General features: G+C 34.6%; 1 protein-coding gene across 4 annotated transcripts; it reads right to left on the reverse strand.

The window, feature by feature from the left end:
• Positions 1–6,575: 6,575 nt before the first annotated feature.
• LOC147063714 (uncharacterized) lies at positions 6,576–22,979 on the reverse strand. 4 transcript variants are annotated; one of them, XM_085959929.1, is made up of 10 exons: positions 22,839–22,979; positions 20,867–21,168; positions 17,706–17,868; positions 17,069–17,240; positions 16,509–16,610; positions 13,993–14,164; positions 12,655–12,846; positions 11,606–11,898; positions 10,327–10,423; positions 6,576–9,304 (listed from the first exon to the last, which is right to left on the reverse strand). In XM_085959929.1, exons 1-10 carry the CDS (start codon positions 22,848–22,850, stop codon positions 9,247–9,249), a joined length of 1,563 nt encoding a protein of 520 aa, XP_085816055.1. In that variant the 5' UTR covers positions 22,851–22,979; the 3' UTR covers positions 6,576–9,246. The 4 variants fall into 4 exon arrangements, with proteins under 4 accessions (XP_085816055.1, XP_085816056.1, XP_085816054.1 ...); XM_085959930.1 differs by having other exon boundaries at positions 6,584–9,304; positions 16,509–16,607; XM_085959928.1 differs by lacking the exon at positions 22,839–22,979 and adding an exon at positions 22,525–22,728 and having other exon boundaries at positions 6,584–9,304; positions 16,509–16,607.
• Positions 22,980–25,159: the final 2,180 nt, after the last annotated feature.

Consider the following 25,159-nt stretch of genomic DNA (forward strand, 5'->3'; position numbering starts at 1 on the left):
TAGACAGAGTGGTTCTTTTCGAGTCAAAAGTTGAGCCGACAAATTAGCAACCGTTCATATCTAACAACAATTTACACGGGCAACCATCGATTTAATGATGTCTAACGGTGTTTGTGAGTGAACCGGCAAACAGCTAGTACAAGAAACTGTTTTGAATCGTCAAGTTCTGAAAATAATCTCACCTATCATATTATATTGTATTCAAAGAATATGAAATCTAACTATAAGTATCTATGGAAAGATATTTCCTCGTCAATTTTACGTAGGCCGTCAAAATCAATACTTTAGTCAATCATTATTTTTAAGACACATAAAACACCGATAAATGAGTATGTAGGTTATGTAAACAAGGCAACAGATTTCAAATCAGAACACTGACAAACAAATGAACTTGTTACCAATACACATATGAATACGTGTATTAAATAAGGCTCTAAGTACCAAAAAGTAGTATTGCCTGTAGTTACAAAATACCGAGTCATTGCAGTAAAATTTCATGAAGCAGACCTTTTGAAAAATGTAGTTTTACAGTGTGAAGCAATCACGGCAGGTTCTATAATTTTAGGTATTAAGAACTCGCAAGTGTCAACACACCATCGTCAGCTATTTTATATTGAATGCCGTTGACCACTACAGTGCTACTTACACCATTATAAATAAAACACGCCAACGGACTTACAACGTCGACAGGTTTAATTATTTTGCTGTATTTTTTTGACTTTCTTGAGGCACTTAGACTATAGTTGAAGTTATTGGTGTTGGTATGTAGAACATTTTTCTATAAAAATGTCAGTTTTTATTTTTTTGGTACTTATTCACGTCTGAACACACACTTGCCAGTGTGCAATGAAGTATCAACTTGATAACATCCTCCGCCTGTTTGTCAGGGTTTACATATAGATTTGTAGTAGAAAACCGCTCCATCTATTTTCAGTCTAATTGTCAACATTTATAACTGAGTGCCTCTCAAAATATGCCGTTAACAACTTATAATGTCATTTCCATTTGTTAAAAAAAATACTACGCAGTGAATCTGAATCACTTTAAATAATTACATAACCAATACTTAGAAAAATCACTAATTTTAATAAAAACGCAGTAATTTAAAAAAAAAAAAAAAAAATATATCTCGATTACACTTAAGTCAAAGATCCTATCGTCATGATATTAATTCTCCGTTCTTCCGATTTCTTAATCCATACATCCACCCGCTTAACATATATCCACTAACCTCACATATTGCATCGGCCGTTCAGAGTTGAGCGCTTAAATTCTAACATCGAGTGTAAAATTATTCTCATCATTGATTGATTGTTCATTATTGATATAAAAACAAGTGTTATCAGATCAACGTTATTCCTCATTATTATTGCTAAAACAGCAATCAGATCAGCTACCTACCATCGTAATTACTATTGAAACATTTAACTAAACAAAAAGCATGCACTTATACCACAAAAAAAAATTATACATCGCCGAAAAGCTTCATTTAAACCGAGCCTTCCCATTGCTACGCTATCTAAAAGAGTTACCATAAAGACAACACAAACAACAGATAAATAATAGACAATTATTTTTTGGAAAAGAACGTCATCTTTAAAATGAGATAACTATTTTACAACCAACACATCATGCCTAGTGGCTCGTATGCAATGCACATGTATGATATAATGGTATACATACCAGTGGTGAAGACTCAACACTATGCGATTAGTTAAAGCTTACATTGACTCATGAAAATAATTTAAACATGAGAATTTTGCAATGACACCTTTAAATACCTACTTACTATGAAATTATTGGGTTTGTAATTGTAACTGGGAATTGTGATTGCTACAAAAATAATATTAATAATAACTGACGATAATATCATATTCAGTTTATTTTGAAATTTACAGTTATGCCGAATATGATGGAAGAAATTGCCGTGCATTACTAAATACAGTAGATATACTGTTGCAACTGACGGGTCTTCGCCACTGATAACTGATAGATAACTGATAACTGTGTATATGAAATCGACACCTACGTCGAAATGCACACATTATCCATCCAAGATCCTATATTGTCAGCAGAAATGACAATCAGTTCGTTTGTGTCAATTATTGAAGGATTACATGACAGCTGGTTCTTGGAGAAATGATCACATTTTGCATTTGCGTCTATCATGCATCCACAAAGATAGATAATATTCCAAAATAGATGACGGTAAGTATGTATGTAAAATTAATAACTTAATATTTAATAAATATGGGAAAGAGCATTGTTCAAAGGAAGCTTTATAAAGGTGAAATATTGTTCCCTTTGCTTACACTAATAAACACATAATGTACAAAAATTCAATTTCACATTATTTGAACGCTAACATTATTTTCTCATAGACTCTAGAGCTTACAGACAGAGTAAAATAGAATAGTAAAGCTATCTAGTAAACAGTCTTGGAATAACTTTAGACACTACTTTTTGCTTGGGGGCAACAAGACACAAAACGTTGCCGAGGTTGCCATAAGACACAAAATGTTGCCAAATGTTGCCACAAGACACAAAATGTTGCCGTATTGACAATTTACAACGTTATCATTACGAGCGAGAGGAAGCATGCGGGCGACTACACGTTGGTGTTCAACAACTTATCAATTACATTATCAGTCGGCCTAATTTCTAAAAATATATATAATATTTAATACTGGGGTTTTCGCAAATTATTCATATAATAATAAATATTTAACATTGCACAATATAGACAAGCAAATATATTAATATGAATCGTTAGCCATCCTTTCATATTGCAAACTATCAACGCTGAACCACCATTGAGTCCTGATACATGATTTAGTTAAGTTTACAAGATAATGAAAAATCCGCATGTTTTTTAAACTAAAAAAATCTTCCCATTAAACTGCCAACAGTTTTTTACCCACTCTCCGTGTATCTAGAAACTTGTCATTTCTACACAGCTCCCAATATGATGACAATGCACTGTACATATTAAAATTCAGAGGCAGTCATGTGCTCTATTCTATTCTAGTTCCTATATTTCGGTACTGGGACGGCAGACGATTATAGCTGCTGTTTTTTTCACTTTTTTAGTTTCCTTCCATAATATGTTGCAAATTGTACATTCTTTGATGTGGCTAAATATTAGAGCTACATTGGTCACAAAGTAATGTTAAAAGATATCTGCATCTGATCAAATGTGAAAAAAGTTGATATGGCAAAAAGATATATCTGCTTAAAATGCAAGATAAATAAAACTTATTTTTTTTTAAATAAATGATTTGAGGTTTCTGTTGGGATGCTAATTCCACTTATTTTGATATAAAATACTTCAAAATATCTTATAAACTAAGTCTTGTCAGACTGATATCAACACTTTGTGTTTGCTCTCCTGTAAAATTGTGTAAACAGCAGTTATAACTGTTTGCCATCACAGTACTGATTTGACCCCCGCAACTTAACTGCCAGATGTCAATATTCATCAAAAATACAGAAAATTAACTGATTTCATCCACATATTATTACATCCGATTTCATACATAAAGAAAATTAAATGAAGAAAAAGTCTAGTCAGTTGGTACCAACTGTGCAAGTTTCGTCAATATTGATTTGGTAGATTTTGTAATTTTATTATTAGTACCTACCGTACAAATTCGGCATTTAATGAATGTTGTAATTCAAAACCTTTGTTTGATAAAAACATATATACATTACAATATGTCACATCTAAAAACCAATACCTTGCCTTTCGTAAAGTGTAAGACAACTTTGGAATTTCAAAATTTTGTTGCATACACTATGAATGATAAACTATCAATTAATGTAGTACATATTATTAGTACCTACCGTACAAATTCGGCATTTAATGAATGTTGCAATTCAAAACCTTTGTTTGATAAAAACATATATACATTACAATATGTCACATCTAAAAACCAATACCTTGCCTTTCGTAAAGTGTAAGACAACTTTGGAATTTCAAAATTTTGTTGCATACACTATGAATGATAAACTATCAATTAATGTAGTACACACTCAACTAGTGTTACCATCTTTTTTACTAATTATTATAGTACACAATCCTATAAAGAACTATAAAAACTATAGTAATCATATTGAATTCTTCAAAGTCATATTTCCATGTAGTAAAAACTATAATTACAGCAAGGTTGACTTCAATAATACTAGACTTGTGGCAGATATAGTTGCGAGGGTGCAATATAATGTCTGTTTTTAATATAACCTAAATTTTGATGTACTTTCAACATGCAGCGGTTAATTTGAAAAGCCACACACTGTATCAATAACAACTGAAAATATTCTACATTGATTTTATTAGACCATCCATACTGGATACAGAGATAATTTACGATCATTCAGATTTGTGATAGGTTGATTTTGTTTTTCAAAATATTTTAGAGGATTTTAAAATTGAACTGGCCCAATTAACAAGACCCACTTAAAAAGAAGAATGAGTAGATATTGGCAGTCCATAGCCGATATGAAAATAAAAGTAACATGTATTATCTATGGGAAAAATTGCAGATAATTCAGAAAAGATGTTAATATTTATCTAATTACATACAATCAAAATATAACTTATTGAATTTCAAAAAGAAATAATGCGACAGTTAAAAGACACTGACATTTTAAAAATTAAATATTATGGCATTTGTGCTTTAAAATTAATATTGTAGATACATACAACAGACAATTCTTCATGATGGCTTTTTCATCTACAAAAAAAATTCGAATGTATAAAAAATTTAATAGAATTCATAAACAAAATATGAAATTTGATTTGCAGGATTTCTTATATACATACATACATACATGCATAAAAAAGTAATGATATGACAATGTATTACGCTAATACATTTTCTTATAATTCTGTCGCTACAAATTGATAATGTTTTTATTATTCTTAATAAAACAGAGCAATGAATTTCGATTCCTAAATCTGTCATAAAAAAGAAAACAATGTACAGAACGTAATCAAATAGTGTTATAATAAATCATTAACAAAATTCATACAACTAGGGTACCTACTTAAAAATATAAACATAGTAGTGTGTACTTAGTACTATAAAATTATAAAAAATAATAGCACTGGTATAGAGACAAGATATTAAAAATAGTACCAAATGAAATCCATAAGGTTTTACTGGCTATAAACAGATAAAACATTACTCTCTTTTTATACATAGACAAAAATGTTAAATCAGGCCAAAAAAAAATACTATACAGATAGGTAAAGCTTGTACAAACAGTCGTGGCACTCGTATGTTAACAAAACTACGCGAACGTTTGGCATCGTTTGGCTTCTGCAGAAAACGGAGTATGAAATCAGATTGTTCAGCTACTTGTTGATTGTTGAATTAGCTTGCTACACCCATATTACAATGTATCTTAACACGTAAATGATTTTGTAAAATCAACAATGATATCATTACGCCGACAAGAGAGAAAACTTTTAAATTACACAGTTGCATGCATCATGAGAAAAATAATATCGTCATTGTAAGTGCAATATTGTGAAAGAATCATTTTTTTAAATGTTCATTATTACTACGCGGCCATGTTTTCGTGTAATTCGAATTTAGTTTTTCAACCGATATAGTTTATACACGGCATTGTTTGCAGCAAATCATGGCCCCCATAAGGGGAGGATTGAGAGGGCTCTAGCCTGGGGGCCCGGGTTCAGGGAGGGCCCGGCTTGACGGGTCAATCGGATAAGTGAAATAAACACACATCACAAAATTTACTTTAATGGGAAAAAAATTCGTATTTTACTTAGAGAATATAAACATTTTAAAATGTCAGTTGTGTGATTTTTGATTATTGTGTGTCGATATTCAACAACTCCATAATTCAAGTGGATTTATTCAACAATACAAAAAAATCGCAAAAAACACCCGAACACCCTTAATTTTACCTGAAACAACATTTAAAAAACTATTCTGTAGAATCTACAGTGTAGAGCATCCCACTGCCTTTAACCCTAGCGATGGGTAGGGGGGGCCCGCATGCAGCAGTGTACTGGTTTTGATTTAATCGATAACAAGAAAACTGATTTGGTTGAAGGTTGATTCAAAAATTTCAATACACCAACCGACAGGTCTCGCCATTAACAGAATGCAACAAAAAAAATTGACTGTCTTGTGGTCTTGCATTTACACTAACGTTATTGCATTTTTTAAAGAAGAAAAAACCAGAATTATTGAATTATTCTTATAATTTTTTAATTTTAAATGTGTTCTAATTAAAATTCACACCCACGGTGGCCGCGCGGCTTAAGTGTTGAACTATCACGCCGTGGGTCTCAGGTTCGAATCCTGGGTCTGGCAAGTACACATATTGTTTTTCAATTTGTGTGTGAGTCAGGGTATGGACCTAATGGGTTGAGCAAGTGGCTGACATCCATTTCTCGTAAAAAACAAAATCTGTTAATACAAACCTCTACTCTCTAGAGACCCATATGATCCTATCAGGATCGGACATGGTCGGGAAAAAAAAAATTTAAATAGCGTCAAGTACTTATTTTTCTTTATTTATTTTTTTTATTTTTATTTATTTTTCATGTTTTGATCGTCTTAAACTGATAATTTGTCATTTTCGCTTATGTAAATAAATGAATTTCCTCAGGTAGACTCTTTATCATGTGCCTACTTTTGATGTTAACAATATTTACAGCGAAGTTACTTTTCGTAGATACTGTACTGTAGAAGCGGAAACATACCAAAGATTACGAAACAACTGGCTTTTATCAGAAAACACACGAGTGCCATGACTTTCTCTACTTACTCTACCTTATAAAAATAAAATTATATACATAAAATAGTTGCCAGATTCATTCATTGTAAATATAATAATGAGTATGAGAAAAATTATCTAATTCCCGAAAAAAATGAGTAAAAATTGTACAAACAATCGTAAGATTATTTTAGACTATAATAACACAATAAACAAAATGTTATCTAAATTATTTTAACCTACGTTATTGCAATGTCTGCAATAATAATAAAAGCGAAATAATTAATTATCTAGATTCTAATCTGCCAGAATAGGAAAAGGGATATATTTATAGAGGCCAATATATATTTTTTTTATCTGACATTGTAAAAAATATTGTCAATAGCCCATGTTTAGAATGCGCATGTCGAGCTAGTGAAATGCCTGCGCACGCGTTCATATTTTCCAACAAGTTGACACTAAATTACGTAGGTACGAGATTCTCCGATCCACTACAAATCATACTTGACTACTCCGATTGATATTCGGCAAGACCATAAAAATTATTCTACAACCAATGTTGCCGATTTACCGTGACATCACAGCTATGAGGAGAAAACACAACTATGTAAAGCAAGACTTGTACATTACCAAATGATTTGATTCATCATTAATGATTAAAAAAAAATACCTTTTCCACACTAAGCATATATACGGACTTTAATAATGTAAGTTAACAGAACATATGAATTGCGTCACTCAACTCATTTGAGGGGTCAAATAAGATGCCGCCGACTGAGTAACAGAAATCTGAGTTCCGCTACAGAAACAGAAATGCACGAAGAAATCCATGCATGTTAAAGACTAGACAAGCAAGACTAATATAAAGTATGTAACCGGGAATAAAGAAATTTTTATATTTGTTGCAATGACTCATGTTTATATATCGCTGTAGGTGCAATATTACAAAGTGAAAGCACACCATCAATATTAGTAGTTTGCAGCAACCATATATCTTACTTTATTATAGGTAGATACTTTACAATCGACTTGCTCATCCAGTTGCTGGTAATATATGTGAATTTCTTCACGCATTTCATTTATCTATAGCAGTGCCGAGATGTCCGTCGCCCATCTGGCCGGTATCCAATCGGCTCATTCTCAAATTGAGAGAGAAGGAAGGAGAGAATATTATAAATAATATTAACATGAACCTTATCCAGTCAGTGGGATTTGAATCCGCAATATACCCAGGCGGCGATCTTTAAATAAATGAAAATTAAAAATTATATAATTTGCACTAGGTACTATGATATCGACTGAATTCAGAATTTATAAAAACCAACTTTTTAAGAGACTCAAAAAAAGTTCAGTGGAAAAAAAGTTATGGCTGGAAAAGTAGTGGCCACACTAATGTTTTATACATAATCATTATATCAGTAATGAGCTACCATTCTTTTTTTTTACGAAAGCCAAATTAAATACTGAATATTTTTTGGGGGCCGTATGTAAATATATTTTTTTCAAAAAATCTTTAAATAACCACAATCCAACCCTGGAGCCGAAGTTCTGACTTTTGACTGGATGTAAACCCATTAAATCTTTCCACTGGAACTGGACGGTACGGTTTTATCTTTAAATAATTTAGGGGTTTCTAACAGCTCCGATTGTCACCGATGAATAACAAACACAGTCGATATAAAAAGTAAAAATACATAAAAAATATGAACTTGACCGAATACTAGAAACAAGTACAGTAAAACCCCGTTAATATGAACACTTTAATTCGAAATTCACCGTAAATCGCCATTTTTGAGAAAATTCATATTTAAGTTTTACTGTTTTTTTGCCATACATTTTGTATTTTTTTTTCTGTCCCGTCGATTTTGAATTACCTAATTTGGTTTTATTGTATGTGATTATACAAAGACGCATTTGTGATATTGCTTTTTGTATGAAATATCACAGCATAGTCAGTCAAGTGTTGCGTGTTAAATAAAAAATAACTGTTATGACTCCTCATAGCTGTAATTGGGCTATGTATATCAAACAAACGTGGGACACATTCGCACAGAACTCTCAATCAATATTCACCTAAAAGATCATTTTTATTTATCTCAAAATTAGATTTTGATTTGATTCAATTTTTTTTTTATTTTTTCACAATATCACAGTTGTCGATCATAAAACCTGGACGATATACCATTTTTTACAATTAGTCCTAACGGAAGAATAGCTGAAGAACGTTCACTCGTCATTCTCCTAGTACAAATATATATGGTACGCGTCTTAGCGGACAACAAATTTCGACTAGAACCTTATGAAGAAAGAATATTATGCACACCGGGCGATACAGAATACACTACGTCCGAAATGAAAAACTAGAGATCACCGGAAGAAGAAAACTGTTTTGCAGCAACATGAACATGTCAACGGCGTAATATTAAAAAATGTTTTGATATACATGGATGCTGCCTTTTGCATTAAAAAAGCTCCAAGCGCAAACTTTCAATTGATTTAGTTTCCCGACGCAATTTTCCTGGGCTCCGATGTGAGATCCTCAACACTACCAGATCTGGAAACGGAAAATGTTAAATTATTATGCTGTCATCGTCATTTTTCTACAATAAATGATTGGTCAAGTACACATTGAAAATACAACTTATAGCAGGGTTGAGGAACCTTTTTACGTACGCATGCCAAAATTTCCCAAATATTATTTTTCAACTGTTTGACGTGGTGAGCAGTTTGTCATGGGGAAGAACTAGTTTTTAAGAATCCTATATAATAAATGATGTTCTAGATTCCGCTCACAGAACATAGCACACATATTTATAGCTTTATCACTTTTTTTCAATAACGCCATACATTTCGGTCCAACAATTTCGAAACTGTCTGCCAAAATTACTATGTACTAGTAGCTCCACCACGTTTTTGTTTCTTATTTGGTGCATTCATCATTTGGTGGTCATTTTTAGTGGGTATAAATGAAATTGTTTGTTTGTTAATGTATTAATTAGTTTGGTTCTTTACACACAAATTGACACCAGAATTGCTCCGATCAGATGAAGCATTTTCTCGCTACAGTGGTCTCAAGCCATTGTAAATCGATAAAAATTAGAGGTTCGCGGGGCGGCATCCCCCGCCGCCTGATGACGTTAGTGCCATAATAATTTATGTGACCTAAGGAACGACCTATGCAATTATATATTCACATTAAATGTAATGCTTATTCTTGAAAAGTATTCGCATGTTATTTTTTATACAATGCGATCTGTCATTTATTATTATAGGTATTTTTTTCTCTTCAAATGCGTGCCATGCAAAATCATCTTCCGTGCCACTGGTGGCACACGTGCCATAGGTTCGCCACCACTGACATACAGATTTTCCAGACACAGAATTCAAACGCACAAATAGCCACTGCTTCAGAATTAGACATTTTATCATTCGATTATTATCCCACAAGAATTAATTAGAAAATATTTGCCGACCAAGTGGAACACGAACCTCACATCTTTTGACTGTCCAGGTGACAGCTCTCCAAATTGAGGTATTGGTTTACGTATGACATTTTACAGGTGTGTATTTGCTAACCTGAGTTTGTCATCGTTTTTCCAGGAGGTGACTTGTATGTGCGGGGGAGGCAAGTAGCTTCGCAAAGACTGTACCAACTGGATGGTGTCCATCAAAACTGAAAGTAAAAAAAAAACATAGAAACGATATCATACTGAAGTGATATGATTTAGCACCCACATAAAGAAGAAAAGCTGTCTACTAGTTGGTAAACAATCTTTAATAGGTCACAAATGCACGAATGTACAAATTAAAGCAATCATTATGATGTCTCAAATAATCATCAAAGTACTAAAATTAAACAAACTTTCTTGTCGTTAGCTTTGTGCTGGGTCAATTCAAATGATTTTTTTGCAAGCATAGGAGTTTTTTAGTTATATTTTAAAAATTGTACTACATATTATAAAGTTTTCAATCAAATGAATAGAAACATATGGCACAGAGAGAGACGTGTTGCTTTTATGGCAATCATACCCTGACTGCATGAACATGCAATAAATAGTCACATTAAAATTAATAATCTCTTATAAATTTTATTTCTTAGGCTGAGATGCATAGAGTTTCAATAATCACCACACAATATATAGCCATTTATCGGGAGATTTGCGGTTAGTTCTAGAGTATATACACGTAAACGATGTGCGTGCATGAAGAATAATGCATGTCTGACTGTCACTTTTTAACCAGAAATTAAATAATTAGTTATTAATGTTTAATTGTTTCCGACCAAGGATGATTATTTTTAGTTTCACTTATATACACAAATACGAAAGACTAGCAGTATTAAATACATCTTATTATATTATCAACTTTGTTGATATATTCTTTCATAAACAGACACGTCATGGGCACGATATATGAATTTCTTGCCATGTCAATGAAGGAAAATCTACACATGACACTGTAGGTATGCAATCACTGTGTGTGCATTTACAATTAAAATACTGTGACAAAATAACAATTAATTTGTGATTGTTCAATTTATAATGGGCATTATCATATTTTTAGTATTGTATGTTAATTAAAAATAAATATGGTTTAATAATAATGGGATAATCAAAATATTTAAAAAATGACAATAATTATTATAGTTGCAGAAAGAAGTGTGACATCATTAATTAAGATTTTGGTCGTTGTCATTATTGATTTATGCATCTCATTTCGATGTAATGTAATATGCATCTCAGCATAAGTAAATCAATGTGTATTTATATATGTAATCAACTCAGTCCATATTATTTACATTAGATATAAGGCACTACATTTTATAACATTAGAAATAACAAACGGATTATCTTACTCTTTTGCAGCTGTTCACTCTGTTTGCCGTAGGGTTTGCACATGGCGGGTCGAACGCACGGCCGCATGCGGTGCAGGTTACGAGCCAACTCGGCAAATGCCCTTACCACCCGCTCTTGGCCACCGCTGCCCCCTCCGCCCACCCCTCCCGCAGTGGCCGCCACACTACCCAATCCAGTGGCGGCAGCGCTCGAGTTGGACGCGGCACTGCTCCTCTCTGCGCCGGCTGTTGCTGCAGCAGCTGCCGATGCCAAACCTCCGGCTGACAGACCTTCCAACGTTTCCAAGTTCGCTCTGAAACAATCACAAACATAAAGCATCCAATTTTTCGTAATAAGCTGCAGCAGTTTCCTAATCTTACTTTATTGTTAGAATAAATTTATGTGAATCTTACGGCCAGACGTTTGAAAGTGCTGCCATCTTTAAAAATCATATTTACTGTAGCTTATTGAATAATTTTAAATTGATATACAATGCCAAAATTATGAATACTGCACATAAATTGAATAATTGAGGCGTCTAATTACAACAACCAATATGTCCACTATTCAATATCATACATAATTTGAAAACACCTTAGAGAAATAATATTATATAACCACTAGAAAACCAACTAAGCTATGTGCGTCCTATTTAAATGCGACAAAATTGACTAGTAGATTTTACAATTATTCTCTCTGAAGCACTTTCTAAATTGCGTCAACATTAGCGGTAGGCAGCTCTCGTGGTTCAGTGCGTAAGGCGCTGGCCTTCGGAGCTTCGGGTTCGATTCTGGTGAGGACGCAATATACTTATATGATTTTCTCAATAATAATATGTAGTGTGAAATTGTAGTTAGAATACATGTTTTGTTAGATTATGATACTAAGCGATTATTTAATGTTTACATTGATTAATCAAAAGTATTTAAATATGATAATTCTCTAAACATAATACATAGGCACTTTCGAGGGAATTGCTACAAATACCGCCAATTCAACTATTATTTCACATTACTGAAATTATTGGATCTATATTCATAACTAATATTGATAGGGATACATCATTTACCTGAGAAAGTCGTTTAGCTTGTGGTCTGAGGCTTCGTAGTGTGCGATGGGGTTGGTGGTGATCCCGCTGGGAGCTTTGGGTTTAGCCTGTTGGTTCATATTCATGTTCATCGTCTCAATTTGTTGGTGGAGCGCTCGCTGCTTCTCCAAAGTGGCCAGCCCATACTTCTCCATATTCTGCTGGGCGATTGCTCTACAACACAAAACGCAATTCAGAATTTATTCTCGTTAATCTTTTTTTCTTTTACCCAGACCAGACCAGACCAGACCATGCCATGCCATCATCCTGTACGCTGAATGATCAATCTACATATGTTACATAAAGACCACTCCAAACTGATTCAATTCCTCTCATTGCTGTGCCATTTATTTTCACACAACTCAACTATTTTGACGATTCGAGTCGAGTCTCAACATTTCAAAGTGTTTTCTACCTCTTGCATACCACCCCGGAAGGCTGGATTTGTTCAGCGATTGTCACAAACTCTATCACATCATAATATACCCTCCTTTATTCCCTTAACCAATTATTATGTGTTTTGTCCTTATATTGTACCCCGCAACTAAACCGCCACAAGTCCAAATTTACGTGTTTTGAGTTAAATACTACGTTTCATTGTCTATCGTTCATAGTATATGTACCGAAAATTTCTCTCTAAGTCATCAAATTCAAGTCAAAAATTCATTCAATATATATATTATATTTCAAAAACACAGTACAAAAATGTGAAAGGTAAAAACTTCAAAGCTGATTGTCTCTGCTTGACGTTTTTCGGATTGTGGCAGTTTAGTTGCGAGGGTGCACAGTATGCACATCTCCATGTGCACTGAAGTGATTATGGTAAGTACACACTAATACACGGTTTCTTAACCTTTTTGAACTACTACCCAGTTTACGGTAATAGTTTTGATTGGCAATTTAAGAAAATATTAATAAAATAACAACATTAAATATTACTTCGGTCACCATCATAGTAAAGTCGCACATACATATAACTCGATGATATGATTCAAAGTGACATCATTTCTTGAATGGGGTAGAGTAATTTGGGCATCACCGTCAATTAACATAGGTAATAATAAAATAGGGAGAACAGTACCTCGGCCATTTTATGAGATGACAAAAGTACAACATTCCCCAACTTCTTATGCACGGAAAGATCAATATTAAGAAATGACGACGCCGCATTTCACGGCATAAGAATCTCTGTGATTGGTACAAATACACCTATGTATAAATGTTCCGGTTGGCAGATGATAAAGCAAAGATCATCCCGGTGGTGGCTGACCTCCGATTGAGGATGGCACGATAAGAAGAATAAGAGAATAAATGTAGCACCTATTCTGCTGTTGAATGATGGCCTCCCTGATCTGCTGCTGTCCTTTATCCCTTGCCCTCTGCTCACGCTCCAATAGAGCTGCCGCCGCAGCCGCGTGCACTGCTGCATGAGAAGAGTTCCCGCCTCCACTGCCTTTCGCTGACTCCAGCCCGAGTTCCATACCACTGGCCGCTGCAATGTACCAAACCAACATTGACTCACATGCTAACGGTATGCAATACGATCCTGTACCAGGCCCAAACAAACTTATAACAAAGGTACTTGTGGTAGCCCATGAATGGATAAGCATAATGGAAACTACATTCATGCTCAATCTCGAACCAATATACTATCAATGACAACATATCGTCACTGTTCTGGCAGAAGACACTAATTCGAAAAAATGACATATTGAGTTAGTACCAAAATGTTCCTTATTTCAAACTGTACCGTCTGGAAACCTTCTTAATAAATAAACAGTCTTTATTTAAAGTCATCCTTTTTACGATTACTTAATAAACTCACATGATAGATCATTATTTCAAACATTTTAACAACTTCAAAGTCAAATTACTCAAAACTAGTATTCTCCAGTTAGTGTGTTCTGCCAGAACAGAGACGATATTATATAAGTAATATCTGAATATACAGTCATGTTTTTACAGCATTGTCGTAATCTATTAATGTGTGAGCAGATGTGTATTGGAACATTCAAATATAATGGATATTGTACGTAGTTGAAAAATTATAGTGGAACAACTTAACCTTGTGATTGCGCATATTGTGATTTCTTCTAAGAGTAGTCAAGTAATTTGTGAGCAGTAGAAGAAATCCCAATCTGCGCAATTTGAAGGTTAAGTTGTTCCACTATACTTACATACATTGCAATGAGGGTGCATATTGCAAACTCGCATTCACTTGTTCACTTTAAAATTGAGATTTTATTGGGAAACACAATGCATTTAATTTGTTTGCAAATAAAATTTAAAAAAACAATACTATTGATTGTGGGTACTTGATGAAATTTGAATTTAACTTCTAATTGAATTAAGTTCTATACTATTTTTGGGACTGACCGATGACAAATGCACACTGACAATGAATATGGTTAATTCTCATTTAAATAGTACTAAACATAAATCATTCGCTTTTTTAAGTACAATAAAATCCCATTAATATGAACATAGTTAATTTGAAATTTTCGCGAAAATTAATAAAATCTATTTATAGCGATTTCGAAGAATTTTACAACAATTGAAACTTTCAACAAAAAAACTTTCTTTTCAAGTTTTACTGTTTTTTGTAATACATTTTGAATATCATAATTCGATTTTATGTTATCGATTTCGAATTAACAGGGTTTTATTGTAAATAGGTAAAAATAATATAAGGTGTGATTTACCATCAAAATATAAGACGGTCGTATGTATGAGATTCCCAAATTCTTTATAAGCTATTTAACCGATTTTTCATCATATAGCGTATAGCACTGTTTGTGACGTAAGCAATCTGACGTCACATGCCATTCAAAATGACTGCTTCATCTGTCACTTTCAAATGCCAAATGTCAAAGCGCAATATTTCTCATGGAGAGAGATAAGATGGATTTACGTAAGATTACGATAAAATATCTCCGCTAAACGACCGCAAAAATAGGTACCTACTGCTGTATCTGGCATTAAAATGTGCAATTGGAAGCATTCTGCATTCTTCAAAATATTATGGTACCTAACTACCTAGTTAATTATTGTAAGATAACTGTAATAAACAAGGCACAACTCTCAAATACACTGGATACATCATTAGTGTCATACGGTGATTGGTATAAATGATAATATTATACAGAGACCATTACATATTATTATCTAAACCCATTTGCATTTCTGTCATTTATTCTTATTCTGTTTTGACATCTCATAATTGAAGTGAAGTTAGTCATAATAATAAATGTATGTATTCAGTATTGCCACCAAATGGAAATATTTACTGGCAATACTTTATCCTTTCGTACAGTAGAATTATAAAATAAACGTGATAAAATAACTGATAAATTATTTAAAGTTCATAATAATTATTCATTTATAATTATTAAATTTATATGGTACCATTCGCACACTTTCAGACACATTTACAATTTCAAAATTTTGAATTATTGATCGGGGAATGAAATTTTATAAGATTGCCATTATACGGATACACTGACACATGATGACATCACATTAAACAACGAAATACGTTTGTACTCATGCATACAAACGTGCAGTATATAGCATAAGGTTTTTGGGAATCTCATGCATACGACCCATAGTTTATAGATCAAAAATAACCCCCCCATACATTACTAAACACCAACCGACAATGAGAGGAAACTGGACTTATTGTGAAAATAGTGTTTTGATCATTGTGAATAACAGTATACATTCTATGTATATTTATTTGTTTTTTAAAGAGTTAGTATTTTAAAATCTATGGGCGTTGTTATTGTCAAGCAGTTATGAAATGAGCATTTCAGCAGTAGCGTTATAAATAATCTTACCAAGAGCGGCAAGATGTGGCAATTGAAAGTCTTGCGGCAGAGACGCTCCCCGCAATAATCGTTCTACGGCCTGACTGTCCGCCAGTGACGCACCACCCGCTTCTGTTACAAATGCATTTCATCAACTACACCGATTCATTCACAATAAAATAATTATTACTGCCCATTACGTGGCATGTATTTTATGAGCACTTTGGCAAATATTTTAAACATAAAGGTAAGTATTTACAGTGAACGATAAGTAAAAATAAATGTTGGAGGTACATAGCAACGACCGACACTGTCACAATCATTACTTTATGGCAGTGATTCAAAACAAAGATTCTGTGAAACCATGGTATTCACCTCAGCAAGAATTTGCAAAAGTTGTGTCTTTTGTAATCAATTTAAAGCAAAAGAAAAACAATATTCAACCTTTCCATGTGACCTATTAATAAAACAATGAAGCATTTCGAAAAATTAGCTTAGTTTAGATATTCGCATAATGGTTATTATTGAATCATTTCTTAAAAGAAAAGTTAAAGATTAAGAAAACCGACATTATTTGGTAAAAGGTATACCCGGAATGTAGGTCGGTTGTTGGGATAAATGCTGCTGTATGGACTTCTGCGTGAGTTCCAGTTGGCTCTTGTAGTAGCGGCAGGCGGGGTTGGGACAGTTCTGAACCACTTCAATTATAAATTCCTTCTCCATGCCAAAATGATCTCTGCCTATCGTATAAGAATCAACTACCTGGAAAATGAAAACAACCAACGAATTCTAACAATTCTTGAAAGAAAGTTACCAGTCATGATTTTAGCGTGGAGGTCATCACCCTCGCAGACGCAAATAACTATTTTTTTATTAATTATTTATTATTCAAAATGGGTAGATTCACAATATTACATGTTAGCGTCAACCATGTGATATTTTAATTTATAGTTGCAAATTATATTCTCTCAGAAATATTTGGTTACACAAAAACGCATTGATGTTTGGCTGAGCTATAAACATCTCAAGATTAAGACGTAATAATTATTGATAATTTTGGGTTTTAAAATCTTTAAAGAACCTTCATCTTTTACCATTATAAAGCCATTATAGAGTGATGATATTATATATGTCATCATTATAATATACCCACAGCAGAAGTGAACTTAATATATAGGTAGTATAATTAAATTTAACTAAATTAAATGATTTGAATTTATATCTCACCGCTCGAACAGTTCCCTCGATTCCTAAATGCAATCCATGGGGGCCGTTCATATGTTTGAGCATTACTGCATTGGCAAAGTGTTCATACGGAAGAATTATTTTCCCATTCTCTCGAAGAATCAGTCTGCCCTGAGTGTCCAGTGCTACTCTAGATGCCATTACTCTGAAAAATTTAAAGGAAAAATACATATAAGTAGACTGCAAGAATTCTTTTTAACATTACAACAGGCCATTACTCCCAATGACACAGTGGCGAAGGTGACTTCTTGAAAGAGGTAGGCTGTGGGAGTAACCATGCTTGTCAGATATATTTACAGGAAATAAGAAGATAACCCAATATTAGTACTGATGAATAGGTACGCTAAATCGATGAAATTTCAAAAGCTTAATTGGTTTGTTATAATTAGTTTATAAAAATAAGCAATTAGTTTGAATTACTTATGTATTTTCCTAAACATTTATAAACATAACATACGCTCAAAATATATTACCTATCATCTTTGAAAATATCCATTGTTGTGTATATAATATTATGTTCCATAACAATTTATAATTTAACCCGTAAAACTAGACATTTTAAAATACTTCTATATTTAAGAAAACACAGACTTAGGTAGGTACAATATCAGATATATAAATTGTCTAAGGGCTCATACGCACTAGCGGCAGGCCGCCTTGCGGCTAGCCACAGCGGCTAACCGCGAGTCACGGTTATATTCGCGGTTATCCGCAATGCGGCTGACTGCGGGGACAGCGGTTACGTTAGCGGCTAGTTTCAAAATGAACGTGACTTATCTTGGAGTTCTGTTAGCTAGCTCAGGATGTTTGAGAACCCAGATAGATCAAATTATAAATAATTGTCTGAACAGTTTTGGAACTAGGACACTTAAAGGAGGGGCGAATCAACTGAGAATAGTTATAAAATTAAACGTATCTATCGGAGATTTAAATGTTTTATTCCCCTCCTTGTTTGTTAGTACACTCATTTAATATTAATTTCAGAAATAAAATATTTTGGCATTCATTCCAAAGGATTCCAGGAACCACTGCTTTACTATAATTCTTCTCCTTTATTAGTGAGTACCTACTAATTTAATATATTTTTTTTAAATTAATTAAATTAAATATTCGGCCCATTTCATGTTCCATAATATGCAAGGTCGTTTTTCTACATCGTGTATAAATTTTTCCGTGTCGAAATCTATATCGGAATAAGTTTTTAACAAAAGCGGTCAGCCGTCGTCTAACCGCCTAGTGCGTAGCGCTCCGCGGTGCGGTAGACCGCATGCAGGCCGTGTTGTGCATGACAACCGCCGCGGTAGCCAAACCGCCGAGATGTAGTGCGTATGGTATAGGCACTTTGCATACAAAAAACGATAGGCGTATGGGCTCTTATGAGTGAACTAATAGATGAATAAAAATCACGAGATAAATTATTTTATATTTTTAACAACAATCAATACATAATTATGTGATTGAATCCCATAGAAATTATTTTTTAAATTATCTTCTTATTAATTATTTTGAATAAATGTGTTCTAGCGATGTAAGCGCTAACGAAACAACTTGTAGATTTGTATGCGGGACGCCAGACATTTTGAAAATATGACAAAAAAACTTCATATTGAAAAACCCGATGATTCACGCCAAAATAATCCTATACAATATGAGAAGCGAAACGCGGTGTGTTTTATTTTTTTAAACTTTCGATTGATGCCATAGATGGTGCTTATTGAAATATGGGTAAAGATCGTAAAATTATGACAATTATACGATAGATGTCTTTGGGCATATTGAATATATTATTATTTGTGATTATATAAATACGTCAATATGAAAATAAAATTTTTCTTAAGAATGTAGGCTTTAAATAATCGCCTAGTATGGAGTCTTCACCACTGCAATGACAGTAGTGTAATCAGTTATATTAGAGAAACGATCACAAAAAAACAGGCTTTCAGAAAATCACATAAATATATTGTAACCAATACCACACGCGCACACCTACCAAGATGTGTCTGCACACATGTTTTCATCCCCTGCACAGTCCTCACACTCACACTCACAAATATTGTAAAAGAAAGTTTCCTTTGCCATTTAGTTTTGCTCGAATGCAGGAAACCATCACATGCACAATTCATCGACTCATTTCTCAGAAGGCGAAGGCCAAGTTTTTTTCTTTATTTCCTATTTTTTTATTTATTTCAAAAATTATCATTGTTAGTGTTATCATTATATAAAATCACTGAAATCAATATCTTAAACAATAAGTTTTAATGAAAAATTGTATGTGTGTTTGTGGGGGGAGGGGGTGTAAATTTATCGCACAGGGGTGACGGCCCATCACTGACGGGTGACACCAACTGTAGTTACGCAACTGCTCAGATGCGTTGATGATCCGCACAGAATAGAAAAATTAGAGGGAACTCTATGGGAACTAGATTGTAACCTCATCGGGAATCAAATCTGGAATCTCCGGATACGCTTACACACTGGTCTACGATGGCCGTCATGATACCTTATAAAGGGTCAGAGCAACCATATTATACTGAGCTTCAAGAACAAAATATGCTTGCAACGAATACTGGCATAATGAAGAAATAAATAAAGCAGATCGCGCAGCCTCCCGTTGAAGAAAATGAGGCAACATTGGACTCATAAGTCTGAATTTGACCTGCCTTTATTTCAAGCCAACCGGATTTTGGCATCCACAGAAGATAATTTATAGCAGAGCTACGGGATATTGGCATGAGAGGAATAAAATTTTCGACGCGCAGCATTGTATCCATATGCTCTAACTATGGAGCAGATATGGTCTAAGAAATAGAGAAAGATTCCTCGTTATAAAGTGGAATATCATCAGAAAATTTGGTCATTGAATATTGCCAAAGATGGAGCAAAATGCCAAATAATTGGATTATGTGTTTGTGTGGTAATACATTTCAGTTTAGATCTACAGTTCAGGAAGAATGATCAGATCTAAAATAAAACGGGACCAAACGCAAATACCGGGAAAACATGAATTCCAGATACATAAAATTGAGGTTCCACTGTACTACAATCATGATGGTAAGTATATCGATTATTCGATGAATTTTTCATCGGAGACTTTAATGAATAAAATAGGCATAAAGGTAAAGATAGGTACCATGGTTACTCACTGTAAATAAGCTGCGCTAGGCAACATGGAAGACTCCTTTAACTCGGTAAAGCACTGCAGCAACTCGACACTGGGGTTCCACCCTTTGTTCTGCAGATACAGCTGTAGCAGCATATAGAGCTTCTCTGTCACATAACCCTCCGCCCCCGCCGCCGTACTGGCCGCTGCTGATGCCGCACTGCCCGAATTTCCAGAACTGCCACCCCCTCCGCCTCCCCCGCCACCGCCTTTCGACAGGACGCTCTTCATCGTCTCCGCTAAGTCCATCTTGTACACGTCCAGGTATGTGCGCTTTTGGGAATCCTAAAACGTGAAGAGCGTTTACATTAGACAGGATTTCATTAACACTAAATTATTACATTTATACTGAAGATTCATATGAGGATGGGATGACTGGCAAAATCACCGCCGCTGGTCATTGAATAAATATGTCATATATTGTCAAACAAGAACTTCTTGTCCACGTGTTAAAACTGTGAACTAACAATCCCCTCCTGTGCAGCTAACGGCACTTCCGTTTTCAAATGCGGAACGCCCCCAAATTTATCATTTCAGTTTATGCTCCCGTAGTGTACTGATCTAGTAATTTACGTAATTTGAAGCTTTTCATAATAAAAGTATGTCTAAAACGATCAGGAGTGATGTTGGAATTATTAATACGAAGAAGATATAGTCTCATCTTAAAGGAGAGCCGATAGATTATTTAAATACGCCTCTAGCACGCGTTGCCACCATGACAGGTACGTCACTGAGATATCTTCTATATGCGACTACAGGGACTTCCTTTTATCACCGATTTCTTGTTGTTGTACAGTAGTTAGAAGAAACCGCAGATGTTTAATGAAACAAATGTTTATGAACTTATGCTACTGAAAATAGGAGAAACTTTTTATGAACTGCTAACACACAAATAAAAAATAATATTTATATAGTACTTAGGTAAGTAACGTATAATGACATCTGATAGCGGTTGGTGTCGTCATGTAAAACCGTTACCTAATTTATTTTAAGAACAAAAACACAATGCACAAACACTTGAACGTGCATGGGTTTTGAAAATTTTCCCGACAGCGTAACAATTGCAATAGACACCTATCCATTGTAATACGTCATATTGTATTGGCGGTTTATTTTTGAGGCACAATTTTTTTCACGAGGTTCCTCAAAACCTGTCAGCGCCACAGACCTCCACGTACCTAAAATCATCACTGTTTGAGAGTAGGTTTGTGGAAACTCTTTTAATTCTCAGTAGATGGTGTATGACAATAAATTTATAGATTTTTGGTGTATTTGTCGATTTAACATGGCTGAAAATAAATGATAAAATAGGTAGGTAAGCATTTACCTACGTAAGGAATTGCAGGCAATAGGTATGAAACTAAAAATAAAAGGGACGGTATATTCTAGGTCTGCTTAAGGACGTCACTGGATGTAGTATTATACAGTGATCTAAAAATGAACAATAATTACTACCAACATATTTATCATGAAATCGAATGCATACTGATTCACATTACATTATTCTTTTCATGAATTTTGATTATAAGAAAATTGGAACTTTTATAGATAAGATTTGATGCGTATAATACAATAAAAAATTCAATGACATATCAGATTAAACAAGATGAGATGGTTAATTAATATTCTCGCATAACATACTCCAGCCGACAATGATTTGTAGTCTGTATCTTGAAAATTATGCATTTAATATCACTGCTTTTAATTTATTAATTCATGTATTCAAATCATGGTTGCCAATTTTATTAATTTGCAAAATGCATCTTGAATGTAGATTAGGTTTCACAACACAACGATCGGATAGGAGGTACAGGTTTTTCTGTCAAAACAAACAGCATGAAGTGCAGCAAAGTACACATAAAATTGATATCGGCGTCACATATCCATAATAATAATTATCACTGATTTTAGAATTCCGGAATTAATTATTTTATTAAAACAAGACGGCGCCTCACCAGACTGATCATAGAGACACGGGATTGTAGAAAAATTAAGCGATGTTCAGTGAACTTGTCACATTTATATTTGCAGTGATCACTTTGCGTTGCAATATGTGCACGTCCGCAATGCGCTTTTGACAGAAATTCGCAGTGAGTAGTCACGCCCCAGCAATCGGCAATCAGTAATCACAAACAGTCGGACCTAGCAAAAAACTGCAAAAAAACAGCTGATTACAAAGGTAAAGCGTTTTTTTGGTGTTGGCGACGCACCAATGCCTAAATCCATAGGCAATCTTTTATTTTTAGGAGTTTTTTTAATATAATGCGCTTACCTACCTATGTTTACCTATAGACTTGGCTTTAGCTTATTCACTATGGTTAGTGTTTATTTTCCGTCCACAAAATATATTTTTCTTTTTTTTTCACGTAGGTACCTAGTTTCCTATTACGTTGAAATCAATCATTTTTATACTTATTAAAAATGATATCTTCTCATTTCCCTTCTCTTCTTGCTCATTTTGTTCATTGAAATGTTATCGCCACAAAGAGATTGGACTCCTCCCAGTTTTCAATCTCTTTGTATCGCCACATATTTTGAATGTGTTTTAAAATGTTTCAAACTATAAGTTATTGTTTAATTATTCGAATTTGACTTTGAAGTCCTCGAGATAGGGTTTGCTCTTTCTTCTTCGCGTGAGGTTATGTTCTACTAATTTATTTTTCTTTTTCTTTTTCTTTTTCTTGTCGTTAGTCATTCCCCCCTTTTTATTTACTGGTCATACCCGTGCGTCTATTTTTTATGTAGGGAGTTTGGGACCCTTTTGTCTTCATTCTGGATTTGGCTTTCTTATTGTTTACATGTTGCGTCTGACAGTTCATTCTAACTATCAAAAATTTATCTTTGAACGAACGTTAAGTGAACGTTAAGTGATCAGTGATTGTGGCGCAACATCTGAATGACCGTGAGGAGGATATTCTAAAAGCAGGACTTAAAGAACTCAGGGGTTCTAGAAGAAGCAGGTCCAATCCCCAGTTTTCTCTCAACCCTGTTTCTGATCAAGAAACAAGAAGGGACCCTATGCCCTGTTTTCAACCGAAAGCGTTTGAATGCGTTCCTAGAACCAAACCCATTCAAACTAATTCACCAATATGAGGTTCCAGCCGTCTTACAAATAGAAGACTGGCTAGTAATCATAGATCTAAGCCAGGCGTACCTCCAGGTACCCATGACTTCTCAACATCGTCGATTCGTTCGACTAGCCTACCAATGGGAGCTCCTACAATTCATGTGTCTCCCGTTCCTGCTGTCAGCCGCTCCGATTATGTTTGCATCCCTGACCAATTGGGTCGCCAAACGCCTACGAAAGAATGGCTGAGAATATTCACTTACCAGACGACTTCTTAGTAGCCAACCAATCCGAGAAACAGTCTCGGTTCAGGTGGAATACAGGATAACCTTCCTACAGTCTTTAGGGTGGTTAATATATATTAAAAGATCCTGTCTGAACCCAAGCCAACAATGAGGGTTCCTGGACATCACGTGGGACACACACAACAAGCGGAGGTTTCTGTCGCCGGAGAAGTGTGTAGCACTCCGTCACCATCTGCTAATGCAGGTACAAAAAGGCAGTTGGTCCCTCAGACAGACACATATCCAATCCCTTCTGAGGCGACTCAACTTCACATCCTACCTCCACGAGGAAGGTTGCATTGCCGACGGCTACAACGCTCCAGTCATCAATATGGCCGAGGTCCCATCCTCGCCAATTGATGACAATCCCACCACAGGCCCAACAGGACATCATGTGGTGGCTCTAGGCGATAGGATCCTCAGAGTTGACACAACGCAGGTACAAAAATGGAGGGTTTGTCGTACAACACCATCCTGGTGCATAAGTCAGCCATAGCCACATTTTTGCAAACCGATCATCATTGTAGATGTCAGCATCAACGTGGTAGTACAACACAATATGTTACAAGCAATTTCGGTACACAAAACGAAACCCGTCAAACCACCGGTTTGGGATCCAGGACGAGTGGTAGATCATCTTAGGAAAACAACACCGGTGGAGTACAACCTACTCGAAACGTCTCGAAGGACAGCTACCTACTCGGCTGCTTCTCGCATCAAGACGAAGAGTTCATGACCTCACACTACTCAGTAATAGTAGACAATGGATTAGTGGATAAAGGTGACCACATAATTGTATGGCCAATATTTGGCGCAAAGACAGATACCGCCAAGCATCGTCAATCGGAATGGAAGCTAAGCGCTTCCACGTGTCAAAACATCGACCCAGTATTCTGGTTACGGAAACTCGTCTGCATGTCAAACC

The sequence above is a fragment of the Rhyacophila brunnea genome, unplaced genomic scaffold, assembly GCF_057557595.1.
Source record: "Rhyacophila brunnea isolate RB1 unplaced genomic scaffold, BYU_Rbru_1.0 scaffold_9, whole genome shotgun sequence".
NCBI classification, from domain to species: Eukaryota; Metazoa; Arthropoda; class Insecta; order Trichoptera; family Rhyacophilidae; genus Rhyacophila; species Rhyacophila brunnea.

Excerpts from the sequence above, each read along its gene's own strand:
- LOC147063714 (XM_085959927.1), bottom strand. The coding sequence starts at position 22,569 with ATGCATAATTTTCAAGATACAGACTACAAATCATTGTCGGCTGGA. Across the intron at positions 11,899-12,654 it reads AAGCTAAACGACTTTCTCAG|AGCGAACTTGGAAACGTTGG; the intron begins GTAAATGATGTA and ends TGATTGTTTCAG. Across the intron at positions 10,424-11,605 it reads GAGTGAACAGCTGCAAAAGA|TTTTGATGGACACCATCCAG; the intron begins GTAAGATAATCC and ends TTTTACTTTCAG.